Genomic DNA, 23,556 nt, shown 5'->3' with positions numbered 1-23,556 from the left:
GTGTCTGGTTAGACTGTAAACTCTCCTTCCAAATTCACATAAAACATCTCCAATCCAAAGTTAAATCTAGAATTGGCTTCCTATTTTGCAACAAAGCATCCGTCACTCATGCTGCCAAACATACCCTCGTAAAACTGACCATCTTACCGATCCTCGACTTTGGCAATGTCGTTTACAAAATAGCCTCCAACACCCTACTCAACAAATTGGATGCAGTCTATCACAGTGCCATCCGTTTTGTCACCAAAGTCCCATATACTACCCACCACTGCGACCGGTACGCTCTCGTTGGCTGGCCCTCGTTTCATACTCGTCGCCAAACCCACTGGCTCCAGGTCATCTACAAGACCCTGCTAGGTAAAACGGTCGGTCGGTCGGTCGGTCGGTCGGTCGGTCGGTCGGTCGGTCGGTCGGTGTCTTGACTGTGTACTTACTGAGGCCCAGAAGAGTGACGAGCACAGTGATGACCAGAAGCTTGTTCATGATGTCACTCAGATCTGTGTGCAAAGCAAACATCTTGGTGAGGGTCAGATAAACCATTCATCAACTTGTCCACAAGTCAGCATCATTTCCTTTTCCTGTTCAGCTCTGCTCTTAGCCTCATTTAATCTCTTCTATTTTATCTCAAACACGTCTCTAACAGGTTTCCAATGACTAAGGTAAGGCTATTCTGAGGTTGGCAATGTTTTCAATGACAATGAAACTATAATTTTTCTGGGTTTGTATCTCACTATGATGCAGCAGACCACATACAGATGCAGGATCTTACTGTGACCAGTTTCTCACAGCAGGAAAATAATCCTGGAAAACAGGAAATGTGAATTATTATGTGGATTATAATTAATGGACATTTTTGTTGGGGTTGATACATTTTTAGTAAGCAAATCAACTCTGAAATGTTAAATTGCTAACTTTAGAAGACTTTTTAAATATTGGATATACTACACGTTTGCATTTAAATGTCCTGTAACAACAGGGTGATCAAATGAATATCCTACATCTTTATTGACATGCCATCATTTATTTAGTTATTCTGTTCAGTTGGAACCCCTCTCAATACCCTCTACTGGATCTCTCCCAGAGAGCGTTTTGTCCAACAGTCTGGAGACAGACATGTGTAGTACCCATCTTATACAATACAACACCTTATAACAGTGATATTATCAAGACGTGCACCCTGAAGTAGCTACACTAGTAAGAAGTGTTTTCTTTTTCTCCATGCATGTGTGTGAACCTAAAGAAGATGGTGAACTAAAAGATGCCGAACCAAAAGATTGTGAACCAAACGAACATGGCTGTACTTACTGTTTCTCCTCTCCGTACTGGGTGACAGGAATGAATAGCAGGCAGTAGCTGAGAGGCGGCGGTGAGCTAGCCTGTATATATATATATATATATATATATATATATATATATATATATATATATATATATATATATATATATATATATATATATATATATATATATATATATATGAGTGGGGATGTGTTGACTTGTCGTTCTCCGAGCCAAAGTGCACTCCTCGGAGATAAACACCCACTGTTCAGGTGTTTCTATATATGATAAAGAAAGTGAGAGGGCAGACAGGGTCAAAGATGGAGATGCTATGACAGTAACATGTTCATCATGTATTGATTTAGTATCATTTGAGTTTAGTGTAAGGGAATCTGTGTATTTGCCAATGCAGATAGCTGCATTGAAATATAACAGGACAAGTTAGCCTGCTTGCTGATTGGTTTTGATTGGGGACTGGTTGATTTTTATTGGTCTTTTTAAGTCAGTAGAGTAACCCATTCATATTACATCTTGTGTTCATATTACAACCCCCTACCACCACCCCCTTCTACCTACCCCCTCCCTTGCCTAAGCACACAGTCCTAAGTCTAGATCAACATTGACACGTCGGTCTGGTTACTACAGGTTAGCACAGACCCCACTGCACTCAAATGGTGATGGTAAACTAAGACAAAGATTCACCAAGTGGTGCTGGTAAACTATTGGTCAGTGACTCACTACCAGTGAAAGTGAATGGTGGGGCAGCATGATCTGTTATCACTGAATATCTAATGTGAAGCCCAGTGCTGTAGCTGTGGCCTGTTTAAACTGCATCATCCAAATCTTCAGGTGTATTGTGATGAATCTGCCATGATCTTTTAGCTAAGAAATCCTCTTAATAACCTGTCCTGGCTGTGTGTGTGAGGTCAAGTCATTTTACAATAAAGTATGATTGTACATTTCCAGTATTATGTTACATTTCTCGTGTTAGACAAGATTGGTTTAACGGGGGAGTTCAGTATATTAGATGTTTCCTCATGCTGAAAGTGTTTATGGGCCAGGAGAAACTGTAATCCATGCTTCTGTTTTCTTTTAAAAGACACTACAAACTTAACATTAAGTTGTGAAATACTAAACTTTGCCTTAATATGGAAAGCCTCTTTTCTTTGCATACTAAACTTAGTGCTGTGTAAACACTCTAGTCACCTGATTCCCTGTCACGCCTCAGGTTGTTTTGTGCCCTGTCACTATGACCAGGTCTCTGGTAGGTGGTGGTGGTGATAAACTGAAGGGACAGGCTGGTTTGCACCTAATGTCTTGACATTTGTAAATCACTTTGAGATTTGCTGTAAAATGAAAAGTGTTTACTGAATAGAAGGTATTAATAAATGAGTTGACATAGCAAGGGAACGGACAAGGACAGAGTAATGAACCTTTTCTTAGATCGTCTGTAGCACAAAAGCAAAAACTTCCTGACCATATCCCTTCTCACCGATCATTGGTCGAATGGGGAGGGTTGTGCCCTTGATCATTATCCAATCTGTTTGGCGCAGAATTAGCTTTTGGAGTGAGATTGAAGATCGAACTCATTAACTTCTTTGGGACTGGGGGGCAGTATTGAGCAGCTTGGATAAAAAGGTGCCCAGAGTAAACTGCCTGCTACTCAGGCCTAAAAGCTAGAATATGCATATACTTTGTAGATTTGGATTGAAAACACTCTGAAGTTTCTAAAACTGTTTGAATGATGTCTGTGAGTACAACACAACTCATATGGCAGGCAAAAACCTGAGAAAAAATCCAACCAGGAAGTGGGAAATCTGAGGTTTGTAGTTTTTCAAGTCATTGCCTATCGAATATACAGTGTCTATGGGGTCATATTGCACATCTAGCTTCCACTAGATGTCAACCCAAACGGGACTCATAGCATTATGCGCGAGCGTTGCAAAATAAATTTACACATACATGTTATTCCAACATTGCACCCAACGAGCATCTCCGTTGCCAGGCACGAAAATAGAAGTTGATTCTATTTGTGGCGCACAATGCGCTGCAAGTCCTGCCTCTCTCATCTCCTAATTGGCTTTAGAAGCATATACCCACATGCCATCTCCTCATTGGTTATACCCACGTGGGTGATTGAAAGATGAACTGAGGTCGGTTGTAGTAATACACCTTATTATGAAAGTTAGTTGCCAATCGCCATATAAAGTCCAAAGAAGAAAAATCCTGGAAGGAGGAGAGATTACTACAAACGATTCTGTTGACCATTTGTGGATTAATTGTCGGAGTAGAGGACCTTGTGCATTTCAGGTAAAATAACAACTCAATGTGTATATCCCAGGACAAATTAGCTAGCAACAGCAAGCTAGCAATACATGTTGAATGTTTTTTGACCTGTCCCCAAATTAATATAATTGGTTCAGAGTTTGTTTTGATATTTCAACCTGCGTCTCGTGATCGTGTTTATTGTGAGGGGACAAAATCAATTTGCGTACGATGGTGCACACGGACGCACGCGCACGTCCGGTTTGGACATGGTGCTAATTGAAATGCATTCCAGGTGACCACCACATGAAGCCAGTTGAGAGAATGCCAAGAATGTGCAAAGCTGTCATCAAGGCAAAGGGTGGCTACTTTGAAGAATCTAAAAACTAAAATATATTTTGATTTAACACTTTTTTGGTTACTACATGATTCCATATGTGTTATTTCATAGTTTTGATGTCTTCACTGATATTCTACAATCTATAAATTGGTTAAAAAATTAAGAAAAACCCTTGAATGAGTAGGTGTGACCAAACTTTTGACTGGTAGTGTATATATTTTTGCAGGATGTGTGGAAGAGGAAAATGTAATTTGTTATCTTAACATGTAACATGTTATCCTGTTCCTCTTAGTCTCTGTAAGATTGCTCCATCGCACTGTTTCAAGTTGCCCTTTTCAGTTTTTGTAGTCTGTTTTATAACTTGTCCTATGAAATGGATGACGTAGTACACAATTGGATGACATAGTACACAAAAAATGGGGGCCCATTTTGGCTTGTGAGCACCACTTTCAAAACTAATGGCTAAAATTATAAATATGTTATTTGAGCATCATTTTAATGGTGTGATCTGATATCACTGAATATCTAATCTGAAGCCCATGCTGTATCTGTGGGTTTAAATGTAATTTTTTAAATATTGAGGTGAATTTTGAGGAATCTGTATTGGTCTTTTAGCTGAACAATGTTATGCCTAGTTGTTTTTTATCTAGTCTACACTGCATGATTTTTTTTCAAATTGGTAGGGCTATTTGTCCATTAAAAATACTCATATCAATTATATTAACCTACCTTTTAAATGTGAATATGCCTATTATAGACATATCAAGTGTAGTTTATTGTTATTTCATCTTGATCATCTGGGTAAGTGCCTCTTTGTCCATCAGCCTACTTTAAAAAAAGAAATTCAGACTGTAAAAAAAAGGAAGGGACTGGGTTTCACTAAGCTTATATAGCCTGCCTTATGCTAAATCAGAAAAAAAGATGGCTGGGGAAGAATTCAAAGCACGTCTTCTCCTGTTAGGCAGTTCTTCGATTTCAGGCTGAATTATTAATGTGAGCAAGCAGACCTGATCGGTCACTTGCAGAATATGCAAGAAGATAATCAGGGAAAGTCCATCATCTTGCTGAGTTCGCTGCTCTAGGTGAACATAATGGTGCTCCTTACCAGAAACCTGATGGTTCTTCATTGCACTTTTTTGGAAATTTTATTTTATATTGTAGCCTAAATTCAAATCAAGATGATGCATCTTGTTCGAAAGACATAGCCTATAGGATAGGCAAAATATTCTGTCAAACCTTGAATTACTTATTTACACAGTTTTTTTTGCATTCATTTAGGTCATTTTTATATTTCTTTTGTTTAATATACTTTATATATTTTCAAACTTTTAGGCCTATATTTAGGATTTGTACAGTTCTGTAGGCAAAAGACATATCCTAATAGGCCTTTTCATTTTTAGCATAAGCCAATGTTAATTAGTTTTTAAGTGTTTAAGTGTAAAGAATGTGATAAATGTTCATTTGTTTTATCTGATTGTAAATTTAGTATTTTTAAAGTTCGATAGGCAAAAGGACTAATAGGCTTATTATTTTACAAGTAGAACTTTATCAAAGTAACGTTTACCGCAACTTCTATTGACAGTAGCCTATGTGTAGGCCTATATTATTGGCTGTTTGGTTTGCAAAGAGGGATTTTCCAACCGACAATCTATTTTGCCTATACTTTGGTCAAGTAAAGCAGAAACGTACCAGGTTTGTTTCAATTTCATATTCAATTAGTCTATTTTCTAATTGTTTGTTCTCTCTCTAGTCAACTTTCTGAGATCGAACTCCGTCAGGCCTATACAGTGCCTACAGAAAGTATTCACACCCCTTGACTTTTTCCACATTTTGTTATGTTACAGCCTGAATTTAAAATGGATTACATTTAGATGTTGTGTCATTGGCCTACATAATTTACTCCTGAACTTATTTAGGCTTGCATAACGAAGGGGTTGAATACTTAAGATATTTCAGATTTTCATTTTTTATTCATTTGTAAAATTGTCTAAAAACATAATTTCACTTTGACATTATGGGGTATTGTATGTATCTACATTGGTCTCTTGCATTATGTTAATAGTCTAACTACCGCATATGTATTGGAATGTATTTTGCTATGGCAAATAGGGAATGGGCCATTTGGCATGTCACCCTGCTGTGTGCTCACTCCACTGCGCTGTTGTCAGCTGCCAGACTCTGGAGGTGCAGTCAAATTTAAATATGCTAATCGTTTGTGACATCCTGACGTCATCACCATCGTCAATGGTTGTCAAATATCGTCGATAGAAGATGGAATCTTAAAATCGCCCAACCCTACTGTCAGTATGGATCACACATTGGCACAAAGGTCTCTGGTAGGCATGGTAGTGGTGGTAAACTAAGGAAATCACTTTGACATTTAAAAAAAGTACAAATAAATTAGAAAAATCTCAAAGTATGTGGTACACAGTATGATAGGATGGGTATTCGAACACAGCCAAGTACTGTTCTGGACCATCCTGTTCTGTCTTCTGTCCTGTTCTGTTCTGTCCCGTTCTGTTCTCATCTGTCCTGTTCTGTCCTGTTCTGTTCTCATCTGTCCTGTTGTCCTCTGTTCTGTTCTGCCCTGTTCTGTTCTCATCTGTCCTGTTCTGTCCTGTTCTGTTCTCATCTGTCCTGTTGTCCTCTGTTCTGTTCTGCCCTGTTCTGTTCTCATCTGTCCTGTTCTGTCCTGTTCTGTTCTCATCTGTCCTGTTGTCCTCTGTTCTGTTCTGCCCTGTTCTGTTCTCATCTGTCCTGTTCTGTCCTGTTCTGTTCTCATCTGTCCTGTTGTCCTCTGTTCTGTTCTGTCCTGTTCTGTTCTGTCCCGTTCTGTTCTCATCTGTCCTGTTCTCCTCTGTTTTGCCCTGTTCCATTCTGTCCTGTTCTCATCTGTTCTGTCATGTTCTGTCCTGTTCTCATCTGTCCTGTTGTCATGATGTGGCCCTTTCTGGGTATAGATTGTGGCTTCCCCCCCTCTCTCTCTCCTACACCCAGGTTCTGTTATCTCAGGTTGTAAATTCCTGGCGGAGACTCTCTCCCCTTGGCCGTGCAGCAAGAGACACATAGACACATAGAGAGAACAAAGAATTTCACATGGCGAACTCCTAAATCCCCAAAATGGGAATTTGATACAAAATGTCCACTTGTGATAAGGTGGGAATGGTACATGGACACTTAAGGGACGGGTGTGATGAGTGTGTTTCATTTGGTGACCTCAGAGAGGACAGGAAACACACATAACTATATCTCTGAATGTGTACATTTCTCAATTATGGGGTTTGCATCTAATTCTTGTATAAAATTAATGAGTAAAGATGAAACTATTTGTGAAATTATATAATGTGATAAGCCTTTAATGTGAGATAATTGTATTCCCTTAAAGTTGAACTAAGTCATTGGCCTGCCCCCGTGACCACAGACATGATCTGGCGTCATAGATTCTCCTTTTCTATTGTTATGAATAAAACCCCCTCCTGGGGAAATCCTCTTCAGACCATGCATACCTCGATGGACACCGAGGGGGCACAGGTTTGAGTTTAACCTGTTGAGGATGGGGGCGCTGTTGTCACTATTTATGCTAATCGTGTAATTTTTGAAACGGCTTCCCACAAAATTCTTGATCGTACAATATGCATATTATTATTATTATTGGATAGAAAACAGTCTATAGTTTCTATAGGAGTTGAAATTTTGTCTCTAAGTGGAACAGAAGTCATTCTACAGCAATTTCCCTGACATGGAGTCAGATTTCAGAAATTTTGGCCCCTGATCTGGAGTCAGTTAAAAGGGCACTGTTATTGCTATGAGTATACGGACACTGCTTACGTCTTCCCCTGGATGCCTTTACGTGATGACGATTTGAATGGGGTCGATTGCGCGTTCACAGGCACTACAAATTAAAAAACCCTGAGGCTAGTCACTCTTTTGGAGCTGCGTCATGCGCCTAGAGGACACCTGCTCCAAGCATTAGTGGAGGGAGTAATATTACTCTGGTCATGTTTCTACTCGTTATGGGAGTTAAAAACATCATAAGGTAGTTAATTTAAAGCGTTTTATAGCAATTTATATCCGTTTAGTGCGATTTTGGGACATTTATTTCTGAAACGCTGTGAATTGCTGGGCACGCTTCCAGTTCATCCCGAACGCAGTTGGAATTTCCACATGGCAAGAGGACAGCTTTCCACCAAAAGACGATTGGACCCAAGAAAGGATCCTTTGCCCAAGATACTGATGGAAGAACAGCTCAAAGTAGGACATTTTTATTATGATAAATCGTGTTTCTGTCGAAAAATGTTAGTGGCTTAGGACGCCATGTTTTTTGACGTAGCTTCGCTTGGCGCAAACTGTATTGAAAAGTAAGGATAATTTAAAAAATGTAATTCCGCGATTGTATTAAGAATTAAATTGTCTATCAATCCCTGTCCACCCTATATTTTTTAGTCACGTTTATGAGTATTTATGTATAAGAGTAGATCACTGTCTAATATGGCGCACGGACATTTTCTCACCAGCTGGGCTACATTTCACATTGTCTAACCATGATTTTGGTGGCTAAATATAAACATTTTCGATCAAACTCTATATGGATTGTGTAATATGATGTTACAGGAGTGTCATCTGAAGAATTCTGAGAAGGTTAGTGAAAAAATTTATATATTTTGGCGATGTTGACTTTTATCGCTCACTTTGGCTAGAATCAATGCTGGGCTGCTATGTGCTATGTGCTATGCTAATATAACGATTTATTGTGTTTTCGCTGTAAGACACTTAGAAAATCTGAAATATTGTCTGTATTCACAGGATCTGTGTCTTTCAATTAGTGTATGCTGTGTATTTTTACGAAATGTTTGATGATTAGTAAGTAGGTAAACACGTTGCACTATGTAGTTTTTCTAGTCCATTTGTGACGGTGGGTGCAATTGTAACCTATGCCATCTACCTGAAATATGCACTTTTTTCTAACAAAACCTATCCCATACCATAAATATGTTATCAGACTGTCATCTGATTAGTTTTTTTCTTGGTTAGGGGCTATAAATATCTTAGTTTAGCCGAATTGGTGATAGCTACTGGTGTTGGTGGACAAATAAAAGATGGTGGATTATGCTAATGTGTTTTTAGGTAATAGATGTACATCTTTACATATTGTGTCTTCCCTGTAAAACATTTTAAAAATCGGACATGTTGGCTGGATTCACAAGATCTGTGTCTTTCATTAGCTGTATTGGACTTTAATGTGTGAAAGTTAAATATTTAAAAAAAAATTTTTTTTTGAATTTCGCGGCACTGGTTTTTCAGTGGGGGCGGGGGGGGAGTGCCTCTAGCGGCACCCTCATCCTAGACAGGTTAAACTAAGCAAACCCACAGCGTGAGCTGTGATTGCGAATAGTTATTGAATTCCTAACCATACCACGTGGAGCATTGGCTACACGGCTGGAAATGGTTAAACTCTGAGATTATCGATCCCTACAGAATAAGAGCAAATCTTAGATACTAATTACTAGTCTGCAGCTAGAAATTATGTCAACCTGGGATGCGAAGACCGACAACCGCTGAAACATCTATTCCATGAGAACATTTCTGAATGGTACTCTGAAGTCACCATTATAACCATGAAAGACTTCGATCTTCAGGGAAGCAGAGAGAGACGCTCGGATGAACTCTCCAACAGACAGAAGGACTGACGATTCCAACACAGATCACGACGACACAATGGGTGTAAATATATATTGATTGCAATTATTCTCGAATGAGTGAGCGTTCATGTGCAAAGGATTAGCAATTCAATTAGTATAATTATCAACTGTGTAGTGATTCCTTTTGTCTTCCCGCCTGTTCTCAGTCCAGACCCACTTCCCTTTGTTCACCAAGCCGTCATATCGGCTTAGCCCAATAGGGAACCTTTCCTATCATTTCCTTGTAACCATATCTACTGTGTTGTTTGTTTATGCGTTTCTGTGATTATTTAGTTCATTAGTAAATAAATTATTAAGATAATTGGTGTATGGATGATTCATAGTGAAGGCTGGGTTCGTGCAGATAACTAACAATTTATGACGTTTGGAATGAGACTAACGTGAGGTAAAGAATAATTCATTAACTACAAGACTGATTGATCAGATATTAAAATATCTGAATAGTTATATTAGGAAAATTATAACTTTGTAATCTGAAGATTTACCTTGTGGCCCAATTTCCTAGTTAATTACATTGACATGATTAGTTTAATCACGCATTAATAATTACAGAGAATTAATTTGATAAAATAAGTCTTCACTTTTAATGATGCACGACACTGTTCTCATCTGTTCTGTCATGTTCTGTCGTGTTCTGTTGTCAGTCAAAACAAGTGACGGGCTACAGCTTTAATCACTTGGTACCAAATGGTGCTTTGCTTTAATGAATTCCAAGAAACACCTGTTTTTATAGGTTATTATTGTGTGTTTACCATGTTACCATGTAACTCTTAAATAATGAATAATGTTAATAATAAGTACATAACTGGTCATTTCTTTACCCTAAAATGAAGTGCTACCATAACGTCTTAATAATAAACAATTAAGTAGCTTGATCAACATTTCTCACTTGTGGTACTTAAAGAAAAATGTGGTTCATGATATTATTATTCATATGGATGAGTAAAAATGTTTTTCGTACCCTAATTAAACATGATGCACAAGTATCAGTCGAGAGTTTCAACTTTCAGATCTTTATTAAACACAAACACACACACACACACACAAACTCCTGTTAGAGTATCAGACACGTAGTTATATACATGCACAATGTTGCATGAATGTTAAAGCTCTTTCGAGATGTCAATCTTCCTATCTACCATGCTTTGACTTTCGTTTCCCTTGAATAGTCATGTCGAGGAAAGTGTTGACATAGAAAACGGGAGGGGATGCGTTTTGCGTTGTGCATTTCTCTTCTCAATCACCTTCAGGTATTTCCCCCCTCTAGCATTTAATACATGTATCAGAAGCACAGCTAAAGCAGAGCCAAGCCCTGTGTGGAAAGGTACAAGCGTGTGGGGTGGTCCGATGCGACGGAGGTTATCTAGGGCTCAATCCTCTGCAGGCAGGACTTTGTCGAGGTAAACCTTGATGGAGGTGATGGCCTCGTCCAGGTAGGTGCCGACATGGGGGCGCACATAGTGTCCGTACAGACCCAGGCCGGCCATACGGGCCTTGTCCACCAAGGGTGCTGCTTCCTGGGCCAGACCACTGGACAACACACACACAGAGACAGGAGGAGATGTCAGTGATGTTGTAGGTTAACAGCCATCATATGTGTCCCAGACCTGGGTTCAAATACATGTGTATTTGAGTGCTTTTCTTTGAGTATTTGAATGGTTATTTGAGAAAACTAAAACAAGTAGTCTTCCAAATTGTATTTGAAAGCATTTCAAAAACCTGGGTTAAATGCATGGGAACATATCTGAGCCAGTGTATTTAAGTATTTTCAAATGCTTTCCAAGCGTATTTCCAACTATTTGTTTTTTCAAATAAAGATGACCTTAATATTTGTTTTGAAATGTAATTGAAATACCTGAAAGGGTAGTTTAAGTTCTGATGTGTCCACTGGTTAATAGAGAATGGTAAAATATCTAGGTAACATGTTGATAGGCATGAAGGGCCAATATCTAAGATCCTATAATCATTTGAAATCCTATTTCAAAGTTATGGGCAGATTGACAGAAGAACTGACAGTAAATCAGACAAACGGATAGACAGAAAAACAAGCAGGACAACAGGACATCGACAGACTGACAGACTGACAGACTGACTCAGTGCAGGGTCTGGATTGACGCGACAAGTTAACTTGGTTGTGTCGCGGTGGGGCACTCACGTTCCGATCTTGACAGCGCTCAGGAATTTGGGGTTGCCCTGCAGCTCCTCGATGTAGTCTTTGGCAGCCTGGCCCTGGCCCTGGCCCAGGCTCTCAGTCATAGGCCCCACAGCAGCCTGCACCTTGCTGTAGGCATTCATCAGCCTCTTGTAGAACACAGACTTCATGGTCTCATACTTTTCCACCAGCTCCTTGTCTGGCTCTGGTACTTGACACAGGCACAAAGAGACTGGAGGGGAGACAGGGAAGAGATAGTATTTATTAATTCATTGCACTTGCTCAACTTGATTGACTGCTGTTATAGAGTATCTAAAACCACTGGACTAACTATAGCCACAAAATAGCCCTAATATACTAAAATGCTTCGCACAACCATGCAGTGTGTGTGAGTAAGGTTGATTTAGTGTCTGTGTAATGGAGATAGTTCGGTCACTTGGTTTGATCGCTCTCATGATGAGTAAACTCGGCTGAAATAATCCAAGGCCATTTCAACCTGACGTCTGAGGTCTCTCTTACCCCTGCAGATTGTGTAGCAGTAGTGTCTGATGCCCATAGTGTCACTGCTCAACGTAGTCGGTCTATCACCTCCACAAGTCCATCACAGTTCAAGGCCTTTCACCTCTCAGATAAACATACAACTAACTGTGCTATGGATTCCTGTTGCTGACATATTCTCTCACTGTCACTGACATGTTCACCGCTGCAGGTCAAAGGTAGCTATTACCTTCTGTTGTATAAACGGCTGGAATGAACGCTATATATTCATTTTCATAAATGTTGGTAAATTTGCTTTTGTTGTTTAAAGACATTATGGAAGAGATTGGTGTGTTTTGTCACTATGTAATCATGGCTTGGGGTTGTTCAATGACAGCCATGTCTTTGTTTAAAATATCACGAGGGTTTCATTTCAGAGACAAATAATCATGTTTTTAGCAACATGTTATATATCCGCCTCTCACACAGAAAGAAGTTGTATTACTGCTAGGTTTTACACAGTCAAATGTGACAATCAGTTACATGTTTTGTAAAGAACTGTACAAATGATACATTTGTGACATCAATATACAGTATTTTTTTTTTTTTACCAAAAAGTATTCAGCACAGTAATTTGAGATCTGTATGTAAAACCTTTATATTTTACATGTTTGTCATTTAGCAGATGCTCTTATCCATCTTAAGCTAACTGGGTGAGACAACCACATATCACAGTCAAGTATACAGGATACGAACCTTCCATTCCAGCTAAATAATGGATATGTAACATTTTTGCAAAAAAAATAAAAATCATACACATCTAAAATCTATGAATGAATCATCTGAGAACAGTAAACACATTTTACACGCACATGAAGGTACCTGTGTGTTGCAGGTTCTAGGTCTTACCTTGGAGTGCAAGCACTAAGGCTAATGCCAATTTTCCGTTCATTTCTGAAAGAAAAAAACAAACACAATAGGAATTTATATGCATTATTTAGATGAAGTTAAATGCAATGCCTGTCTATTTAATAGACTAGAAATCACACCTTTCTGATCAGGCATCAATGAAACTATAATTGATACGAAAGGAAGTTGCATCTTAAAATACATGAGAAAATAAATAATTAATACATTAATACATTTATATTTTTAGAGATACTAGAGCATTGAAATAATATATCTATAAAGTTGAGAATAGAGAGAGAAAAAGATGACCTCCTGTTGTAGTGGGTGTACAGATCCCAGTGAATTAAATGACAGTCTCCTTTGGTGGCTGAGTTGTCTGTAAAGAAATCTGGACAAGTAGGCACCATGATATAGGGAGGAGTGTAAACAAACGTCATCTAATGAGTATGCACACAGGCACGCACGCACACAAACACCTACACGGACACACACACACACGCACACACACACACACACCCACGCACCAGACACACCAGAACCCACTGTACCTATAGGACAAACATCCACACACTCGTTTGCCTAAACAAAGTCCATTGCACTTGAGACAGGTGACGCAATGCATCCAGATTATCACTTGGATTCGTTTCTGAAATCTATTTATGCTGCAATGCACTCTTCTGCATATGTAGGAAAGCCTAAATTCTCCTCAAAAACGTTTGCATATCAGTGCATGAAAGAGATTTTTTTTGAATGAATGATCATGTTAAGCATTTTAACTGTGTCTGAAAGTTTTCCATAATTGATTTGTCAACATTTGTGTGGAACATAAACCAGTATGTTTGACTGCCTCTATGTAACTCATTGAAATCTGTATTCTTGCACACATTCATAATTCACAAACTCAACAACAAAAAAACACTCTTCACAGTGTCTAACAAAAAGTATCTCAACGGTTTATTCACGCTAAGGTCCATTCTCACTGTCTATTTGAACGTGTTTCATGTATCCCAGTTAGTCAGACTATGGTTTTGATTGAATGAAACAGGGCCCTGAGTGTGTTGACTGTGTTCCAGGATCGATGTCTGCAGTCCACACAGTGAGAGCTGAGAGAAACGTCCTGCAGGTCACACAGTGAGAGCTGAGAGAAACGTCCTGCAGGTCACACACATCTCCCCTCCAGCCAGACACACCTGCTGAACCTTGCATCTCAACTGTCAACTCTCACCTAGATAACACTCCCATTTCAGCACAGTCTGTAGATGTCACTCCCATTTCAGCACAGTCTGTAGATAACTCTCCCATTTCAGCACAGTCTGTAGATGTCACTCCCATCACTGATGTCTCTGTCTGTCTGTCTGTCTGTCTGTCTGTCTGTCTGTCTGTCTGTCTCTTTCTGTCTGTCTCTTTCTTTCTGTCTCTTTCTTTCTGTCTCTTTCTTTCTGTCTCTTTCTTTCTGTCTCTTTCTTTCTCTCCCTCTTTGTCATTCCCTGTAAAAATCTATTCTCAGTCTCTCTCAGCTTTCTACTTCATTCAGTTCAGAGATTAATGAATGTTAGCAGTGTAGACCTTGTCAAGGGAAAGTTTATGAAAAGGCACAACACTGTAATGGTACAATTTATTTTCTTTAGTGTTCATTCATTTTGGTCATTCACAATAGTTAATTGACTCACTTAGATGCAATATGTGAGCCATAATGATTTGATTACTAATACACTCTACGGCAGTTTTAAAACTATCACCACCCTTGTGCTGAGGTTAATGAAACACTAGTAAACGGGTGTCCTCGTTCACCGGCCAAATTATACAACAGTGTTCACGCGCTGTTCTGAAACATTGTAACACAAATGTCCTAGTTGTAATCCTTAGTTCACATGAACATAGAATCAGCCCTAGTATCACCTTGCATGAGTATATGTGCTGGCAGTGAGCTGGGTGGGTGTTCGTCTGCCTTAGATTCAGGTGCCATTAGATGGGTCTGTACTGGTCCATCTTCTCCTTGACTCTGTCCCAGAAGGAACTGGTGGAGGCTGAGGCCCAGTCCATGTAGGGATCAGCCACTGGTTTGATGTGGTCCTCGTAGTACGCACCAGCAAAGGCCTGCACCACCTCTCTTATTCTCTGGGCTTTAACTTTGGCTGCCCTGTAAGACACACACACACAATAATAAATCAGTTGGAAGCAGCATCTACTGAGTGCACGCCTTTTACCTTTATCCTTAAAACGGCAAGGGCGGCCATGGTGACTGTGTGTCTGTTTGTACCTGTATGCCTCTGTTGCCCGCTGCAGAACCCCCTCAGAGTCAGAGCCCCCTGGGGCTGGCGTCTGGGCCACCATGGACACACATGCTATGGAGGAGAGAGGTTACAGTAGGTTACAGTAGGTTGAAAACCATACTCGAACTACTACCAGTCCATGTCAACAGTTCAATGGAGGATAGTCTAGATAGACAGTAAAAAATGTTGAAATGCACAGCCACACCTTGAATGAGCAAGAGGAGAGTAACTAGCATCAGTTTCCCTGGCATCTGTCATAGAAACAGAATGGGAAGATTTGGTTAAAATACACATCTCACTTAGAAAAGAGATATTACATATGATGAAATGATTCAATAAACAATACATTACATTTTTCATCACCCCAAACAAAACGAATCATACGTTCAAATGATATATCACTGATATGTATATATATTTCTGTAATCAACATTATCACTCATAACAGCTGGCCTCCAGTATAAAAACAGCTAGAAACTACACAATTCAAAGTAACTGAAAGAGCATTTTAGGGAGCACTTTACCTTAGTGTTTGTTCTCAGTATTGTCCAATCTGTTTAGTGGAATCAAGTCACTTTATTTGAATTAGAGGACTTCTCAAAGCGCTTTTTCTTGGTTCCATGTGTACGTTGTTCTTGTTTTGGTGACCACTGACCGATGGTCTGTTTTTGGGTGGGAAGTGGTGGACTGATTGGATTGGCTTAGATGATCAGTGAGTGCACATTTGTGGCCTGCTGGAGGTCATTTTGCAGGGCTCTGGCAGTGCACCTCCTTGCACTAAGGCGGAGGTACCGGTCCTGCTGCTGGGTTGTTGCCCTCCTACGGCCTCCTCCACGTCTCCTGATGTACTGGCCTGTCTCCTGGTAGCGCCTGCATGCTCTGGACACTACGCTGACAGACACAGCAAACCTTTTTGCCACAGTTTGCATTGATGTGCCATCCTGGATGAACTGCACTGCCTGAGCCACTTGTGTGGGTTGTAGACTTCGTCTCATGCTACCACTAGAGTGAGAGCACCGCCAGCATTCAAAAGTGACCAAAACATCAGCCAGGAAGCATAGGAACTGAGAAGTGGTCTGTGGTCACCACCTGCAGAATCATTCCTGTTTTGGGGGGTGTCTTGCTAATTGCCTATAATTTCCACCTTTTGTCTATTCCATTTGCACAACAGCATGTGAAATTTATTGTCAATCAGTGTTGCTTCCTAAGTGGACAGTTTGATTTCACAGAAGTGTCATTGACTTGGAGTTACATTGTGTTGTTTAAGTGTTCCCTTTATTTTTTTGAGCAGAGTATATATATTTTTTTTTTACCCAGATAAATTATCTAGCGTCATTGGAAGATCATTTTGCTTATTTTAACCTAAAAAACGGTTAACACAAAATATCTTGAAATAAGATAAATTACTTGTGTCAGCTGCTACAGTATCAATTTTTGCGCAAAATAAACACTAACTCCTAGCAACACATTTAAAAAAGCCTCTCATGTTAAACTTTCATCCTTGCATTTTCCAAAAGGTTACATTAATCTTAATATTTTCTCTCTCTCTCTCTCTCTCGCTCTCTCGCTCTCTCTCTCTCTCTCTCTCTCTCTCTCTCTCTCTCTCTCTCTCTCTCTCTCTCTCTCTCTCTCTCTCTCTCTCTCTCTCTCTCTCTCTCTCTCTCTCTCTTCTCTCTCTCTCTCTCTCTTCTCTCTCTCTCTCTCTCTCTCTCTCTCTCTGCAACACATCAGTTTCAGGCTCAATGCTGAATGATACATTGATACCTGACCAACTGTGGATGTCATTTACAAATCTTGTTTTCCCACTATTGATTTTCCATAGATGCCCTTTGTCCATTGGCCTCTTCACCTCTGGTCCTGTCGACAGACACAGCACAGTAGTTGGTTGTTGTGGGAGAAGAGGGTACAGAGAGCAGATTAAAGCTGCCTACTGTCATGACACTTCACCAGGAAATAGGGTGAAAATATGAGTATTACCTGGTGGGGTGCACAGCCCTCTTGCCCCCTGGAACCCCTCCAACCCCCCTACGTCTGACCCTTGACCTCTGGTCAAACACAGGAGCAGATCCCAGTAAACAGGGACAGCATAGTAATCATTAACTCAGGATAAACAGTGACTTTAGCACGGGCCTTGTGAAATGGAGGACCAGCAGCAAGTGTAGTGCTCCCAATTGCCCTTTGGTGTCTGCTATTGAAATAGATGGATAGACCACTATCTCTCATAGAAAACTCTCTGCTATTAATTCATTCTGCAGAATTATTTGACCAGGTTAGTATCTCTCAATAAAGCTATTGATGTGTGGATATCCAGAGTGATACATTATATCCAGAGCATCAAAGTATGTCTGTTGTATTGCTTTACAGAGTGTTCATTGTTAAGGAGAGCTCAATAACAGCATCAATCCAGAGTCCATTTGTGATTGTGACACAAGTTTGTATCTTTTTTTAGGGTAAACATATCTTAGCACAGGAACATGAAGTTTCAAGAGATTGAACATTGTTCATAGAGATACTTTTCAGGGCTGCACACAACCAACATGTTGAATGGAAGAAAGGGGCCATTGACAGACACTTGTCTTACTGTTGAATCTCAGTTAGAGAAGTGTCTGGGGAAAATGTGAAATTACATGTGTTGCAGACTGCTTTTAAGTATAGTATCTTTCAGTCAGAATGCAGATTCTTTATCTGGCCACCATGATGGTGTTTTTAACCCCTGTGTTATACTGGTCAGCTGACCATTCACTTTGACCACATTAACATCCTACACCTATCCCACAATGCATCATAAACAGAGACGAAGTCAATGTTTGGTCTTTCTGCACTGTTTTTTATACATGTTATGCATACTGTCTGTATTATGTGTACAGGTCTTCATATCATTTATATCCTTATGAAGCCGTGCTTCTACATCTGCATTGCTTGCTGTTTGGGGTTTTAGGCTGGGTTTCTGTATAGTACTTAGAGCTTATATATATATCTGATTGATTGATTGATGTGCCCCTCATATATTAGTTGAAGAGACACATGTCAAATCAAAATCAATGTCGATCAAACTCATTGTTCAGGATAACTTCTAACTTGTCATTGTCTGGACTCATTGGTCTCTTTAAAAATGAACAGGTTGACTTCTTACTGTAGCAAATCAAATGCATAATATAACAACCCACAAATATAGTTTTATCACAAAGGTATCTTTATTGTTCAGCTCATTGTGTTCCAGGTTATTAAAGCAAGCCATAACAATTACACAGAGATGACGTCGGCCTCTTCACAGAGGGGGAATATAACCTTGGTGTCTGTCGGCACAACGCAAGTGTCAGCGTCACAGCAACCGCGTCACCAGACAAGACAGAGCAAACAGCGTATTGGTGGTGGGGGGGGGGGGGGGGCTCTTAGACAGGCAGGGTCAGAGGTGTACAGGTTTACTACTGCTTGGGGAAGGTCTCATCAATCTTGGCCTTCATCTTGTCAAACTGCTCAGTGAACCAGGTCCTGGAGACGGGTAGACAGACACACAGTGAGTCATTTCAGTCTTTAATTATTTCAGAGTACTAATGTAGATCTCCAATGAATTTAATGTTGGGTTATGTTTTGGGGTGTGTGTGCGTGCGTGTACCTGGTTTTGGTGACGAACTCGCTGTCCCCAATCTTTTCAACTATGTCCTTGGTCTTGACGGTCAGGTCATCACTTAGCTCCTTCATCTGATTGCCGAAGGTGGCGAAATGCTCCTCAATGGTCTTCTCAGCCTCCTGAGCCTCTGTAGAGAGAGAGAATGGAGGCAGGGTTAGAACTATGAACAGAAGGGGAGAGTGTTAGAACTATGAACAGAGAACTGGAAATAGTCAGGAAAATGGGGAGACAGAGGGCTTCATCATGAAGATAGAAAGGTGGAGAGAGAGTGATAGAGAGAGAGAGAGAGAGTGATAGAGAGAGAGAGTGATAGAGAGTGATAGAGAGAGAGAGTGATAGAGAGAGAGAGAGAGAGTGATAGAGAGAGAGTGATAGAGAGAGAGAGAGAGAGAGAGAGAGAGAGAGAGAGAGAGAGAGAGAGAGAGAGAGAGAGAGAGAGAGAGAGAGAGAGAGAGAGAGAGAGAGAGAGAGAGAGAGAGAGAGAGAGAGAGAGAGAGAGAGAGAGAGAGAGAGAGAGAGAGAGAGAGAGTGATGGTACACGTGTGTTCATAATAATACATTTGTATTGTGTATTTGAGGTCAGACTTAGGCATATAGTTGTAATGGATTTGTATCGGCTGTTATCAAGTGTATTTGTGTGTGAGGCTGTGTTAGTGTGTATATGCATGTACATGTGCATGTGTTTGTGTGATAGAGAAACATCACACACGTATCACCAGTGATAATGCATTAGTATTGACGCCAGTATTGAAGGAGGTGAAGGAGCAATGTTAATGACTAGATAGAGTTAGAGTGTAATGGATGCCTAAATGGGTACGGCTTCATACCTGTGTGTGCGGCGAACACAAGCATCAACACGGCAATGGCAATGGACAGTTTCATCTTGACTGTTGGCTGCAAGCGAAGGACAAATTTAGTAACAAAACACCCTGCCTTTAATATCCTCCATCAATCGAAGCGTTGTGCTGTCAGGACTTCATCAGGAGTTGTGCTAAACAAGTGAACATGATCAAAAGCTGTTATGTGTTATAGCTGAAACCGTTCAGCTGCACATGTGGCTAGTGAAAGAGCGCTCCCGTGCGGTCAGCACAGTGGACAGCTCCCTTTGCGTTATCTAGCCATCACACATCTTCGATTGGTGGCTTTACATTAGCAAGAAAAAAAAACTTACATTTTAGATTAAACTTGACCTGCATTTGATTAAATTAGTAGACTAACATAAAAATGTATTATATCAATATCTGTCCTGAGCATTGGATGGCGCTCAGAAACAGAAGGTAGGCTGGATGTCTTTCCCGCTGTATAAATTACACCTAGATGTCGCCAAAATACCGCAAACAGATTTTGAGAGACTGGTATAGATTTATGGAAAGTTTGGGGTATAAAATAAACAACTGCATTGGCAACATTCTCGTGCATTTATTTTTAGTAAATAAACTGATGAACAAAAGTCGCAGATATACCGGCCTATGTGTTTGCTCGGATAAGAGCAAACACATGCAAAGATAGATATTTGAAGTAATAACAATGAAAGGAAGTCTCTAGAAATGCCAGTGAAAAGTAGGTTAATCTTACCTGTTTTCCCGTCTCAGAGAGAAAATAACCAGAGTGTGTCTGACAGACTGACGGAGTCCCTCTATATATCCCAGGACGCTGACGTAATCAGTAGTCACCACTTCTGACCTATGGTGTCCCCGCATCGCCCAATGAAGAGCACACCAAGAGTGGCCACCTTCTCCTCCAGATTAACCAACACTCCCCCGTCTCCCTTTTTTGGAGAGCCCAGCTGAGGTATGGTCCTTGTCCTGCCTTGTTTCAAACCACACTTATTTAATCAGATTTTGTGGGAATGTATTTATTTGACTGTATCTGTAATTCACAGTCTGATCTGGGGGGGGTTCTCAACCTGCCTTAGGTTTTATAATGTGATATTAATTTGTCATAAAATATCCATTGCAAATCATCAGACTGTGAGTGCACAGAGATACAGACCTAAAGTGGACTATGACCATTAAACTAGGTCACAAGATACTTATACTAGGTAAGATATTGATACAGTTCTGCAGTGGCATCACTAAACAGCACTGCATTGACTCTGGTGCTCAGTGCAGATCTGTCTCTGAGTCCACCAGACCATTTAGGGCTCTATTCAATCCATAACACTGAAGATCTGTGACCGATAATTAAAGGCTGTGTTCCCACCGTTGCGTTGACTGCTTTCAATGACCTTTGCATTTTAATGCAGATCTTCTGGCGATACGGATTGAATCCAGCCCTTAGTCTTTTTGACAAGGCAAGTATTTGGGCCCCATTCCATCCTTCCCTCCTCCCTTCCCTGAAGTCATCTCTGTTCTGACTTCTCTGAATAAATGAAAGCTATGTGACGGAATCCTTATTGACACATATCAATTTCATAATATATAAATTAGGCCTATAACATGTGCGCTTCTTCCCCTCTGATCTACTTTCAGTCTCATTGCCCTTCACTGACCTCACACAGATCTGTGTTATCGGTGTTATCATGTGATACAGCATCCACAGCATCATATTTGTCCACTGTTATGTAGATCTGATAGAAGTCCATTATATTAGTGCTCCTCTGTGCTGTCTCCAACAGAGAGAAGCTGGGCTCAACAAACCTCTACTGTACTAGAATAGCCCGGACGTAACTCCACGTCCAAGAACTACAAAGTCTGGCAAAGTGTATGTCACCTTCTTCTTTTTTTGTGGGTGTCAGTGTCTGTCTGTGTGTGTGTGTGTGTGTGTGTGTGTGTGTGTGTGTGTGTGTGTGTGTGTGTGTGTGTGTGTGTGTGTGTGTGTGTGTGTGTGTGTGTGTGTGTGTGTGTGTGTGTGTGTGTGTGTGTGTGTGTGTGTGTGTGTGTGTGTGTGTGTGTGTGTGTGTGTGTGTGTGTGTGTGTGTGTGTGTGTGTGTGTGTGTGTGTGTGTGTGTGTGTGTGTGTGTGTGTGTGTGTGTGTGCGTGCGTGTGTGTGTGTGTGTATGTGTCATGTTTGGTGTGGTACAGGGGTTTAGTGTAAATAATCACATGGACACAACTCTGAAAACACCAGATTTGTAGTTATTTGACTCGAGAGTCTTATGTCTTTATTTGGACTATTCTTAAAATAGGGAAGTAAGTCTAGAAGGTCATTCTCTGTGTTGGAGCATACAGGGGTAGTGGACTACAGTTTGTTGAACTATAGTAACCTCTCATTAGTGCTGGAGGGGTATGTTTTCCTCATTGCAGCACTTCCCTCTTTACACCCAGCCCCTTGCTGCCCACGGCAGGGTGCCCATTTGGTGCTGATGGCTTTAGCCATATGAAACCCTATTATGATGCACAGATGACCATTGTCTTGCACCTCTTAATCACACAGTACCCATTCCTCACCTGTGGCAGAGTGTGTGAGTCTTTGTGTGCTGCATGAGGCGTGAACGTGCATGTCTCACTCGCTCATGAATTGCAATAACAAGCCGCCTGATAAAAGACTGTTTTTCCCCCCTTCTTTTGCCAAAGGGCTCCTGTGGTGAATGGTTTGTGTTCCAGCACCAAGATGGGGGAAGAGGGCGGAGGAAGGGTAGTAAGAGGTAAAATCTCTGTGGGGGGGTTGTCGGGGGTTACTGTCTGTTTTGCTATGCCAACACCTGCTAGCTGGAGCCCTTTGTTGCTTCAGCCGGAGCCAGAGAGTCCCAGGAGCTGCAGTATAGTATGTGAGAAGAAGTGCTGACTGGCAGAATGCTTGTGGTTTTCCTGTTTTCTCCTTGGCCAGACCGTTGCAAATACATACAGGGTTTACTATAGTGTAGGACACTTCACCCAAACACGGCCTTCCAGTAAAGGAGGAACAGAAACAAACTGTGACTCAATAACTTACTCACTCACCTTCAATGATGTTGCATGCAATGCACTTCAACACAGAGGTTGTTATTAGGAGTGTGACCTGATTTAGGGGAGAGGTCATTGTAGTCATTGTTGCTCTTCTTGTCTTCTAATTGAATACAAGGTCACACACTTGAAATGGTATGCTACTTTTTATGCTTAGGGTTGAGTAGAGGTGGTTTACTAGACACAGTTATTGCTTGCATGGAGTATTTTTTCTACCGTTTTCTTCCTGGTTAAAAAAGGATGTGTGAGCACATTTTAAGGTGCTTGTGTTCATACTTATAGACTTGATCACGAAACGGTGCTTCAACTTCAAAAATAAAGATGCCCATAGTGCTATTGTATGCAGTGAGAATAAACTTTGTTTAGTTTATTAAAACTACCATTAACAACAATACTAAAGTATTGTAGGTGTAAGTGCTTTTTGCAGTAGGGGATTGGTGGAGCAGAGAGGAGGGATAAGTGGTGGCCTTCACTGCCTGGCTTCCAGCCTAAATGTATACTTGCTGGCCTCTATCCTACGCTTCGGAGGCAAACTTTGTGACGCACATGTTCTGTCAATTAACTACACTCAAAAAACTCCATGCTTTGTTTGCTCTGACAGAATACCTTACTATTACTGTGTGTTTCTGGTGTTTACATGTTCTTTTA

General features: G+C 40.5%; 1 protein-coding gene across 1 annotated transcript; it reads right to left on the bottom strand.

Moving 5' to 3' along the window:
- Positions 1-18,565: 18,565 nt before the first annotated feature.
- LOC129837780 (apolipoprotein C-I-like) lies at positions 18,566-20,705 on the bottom strand. Its single transcript, XM_055904224.1, has 4 exons — positions 20,600-20,705; positions 19,852-19,918; positions 19,010-19,151; positions 18,566-18,885 (listed from the first exon to the last, which is right to left on the bottom strand). The coding sequence occupies exons 2-4, from the start codon at positions 19,904-19,906 to the stop codon at positions 18,819-18,821; spliced, it is 264 nt and encodes an 87-aa protein (XP_055760199.1). The 5' UTR covers positions 19,907-19,918; positions 20,600-20,705; the 3' UTR covers positions 18,566-18,818.
- Between the last annotated feature and the right edge of the window lie 2,851 nt (positions 20,706-23,556).

This window comes from Salvelinus fontinalis, chromosome 38, assembly GCF_029448725.1.
Source record: "Salvelinus fontinalis isolate EN_2023a chromosome 38, ASM2944872v1, whole genome shotgun sequence".
In the NCBI taxonomy this organism is placed as follows: domain Eukaryota; kingdom Metazoa; phylum Chordata; class Actinopteri; order Salmoniformes; family Salmonidae; genus Salvelinus; species Salvelinus fontinalis.
Note: the sequence above shows the minus strand (reverse complement) of the source record. Positions and strands in the feature narration are given on the sequence as shown.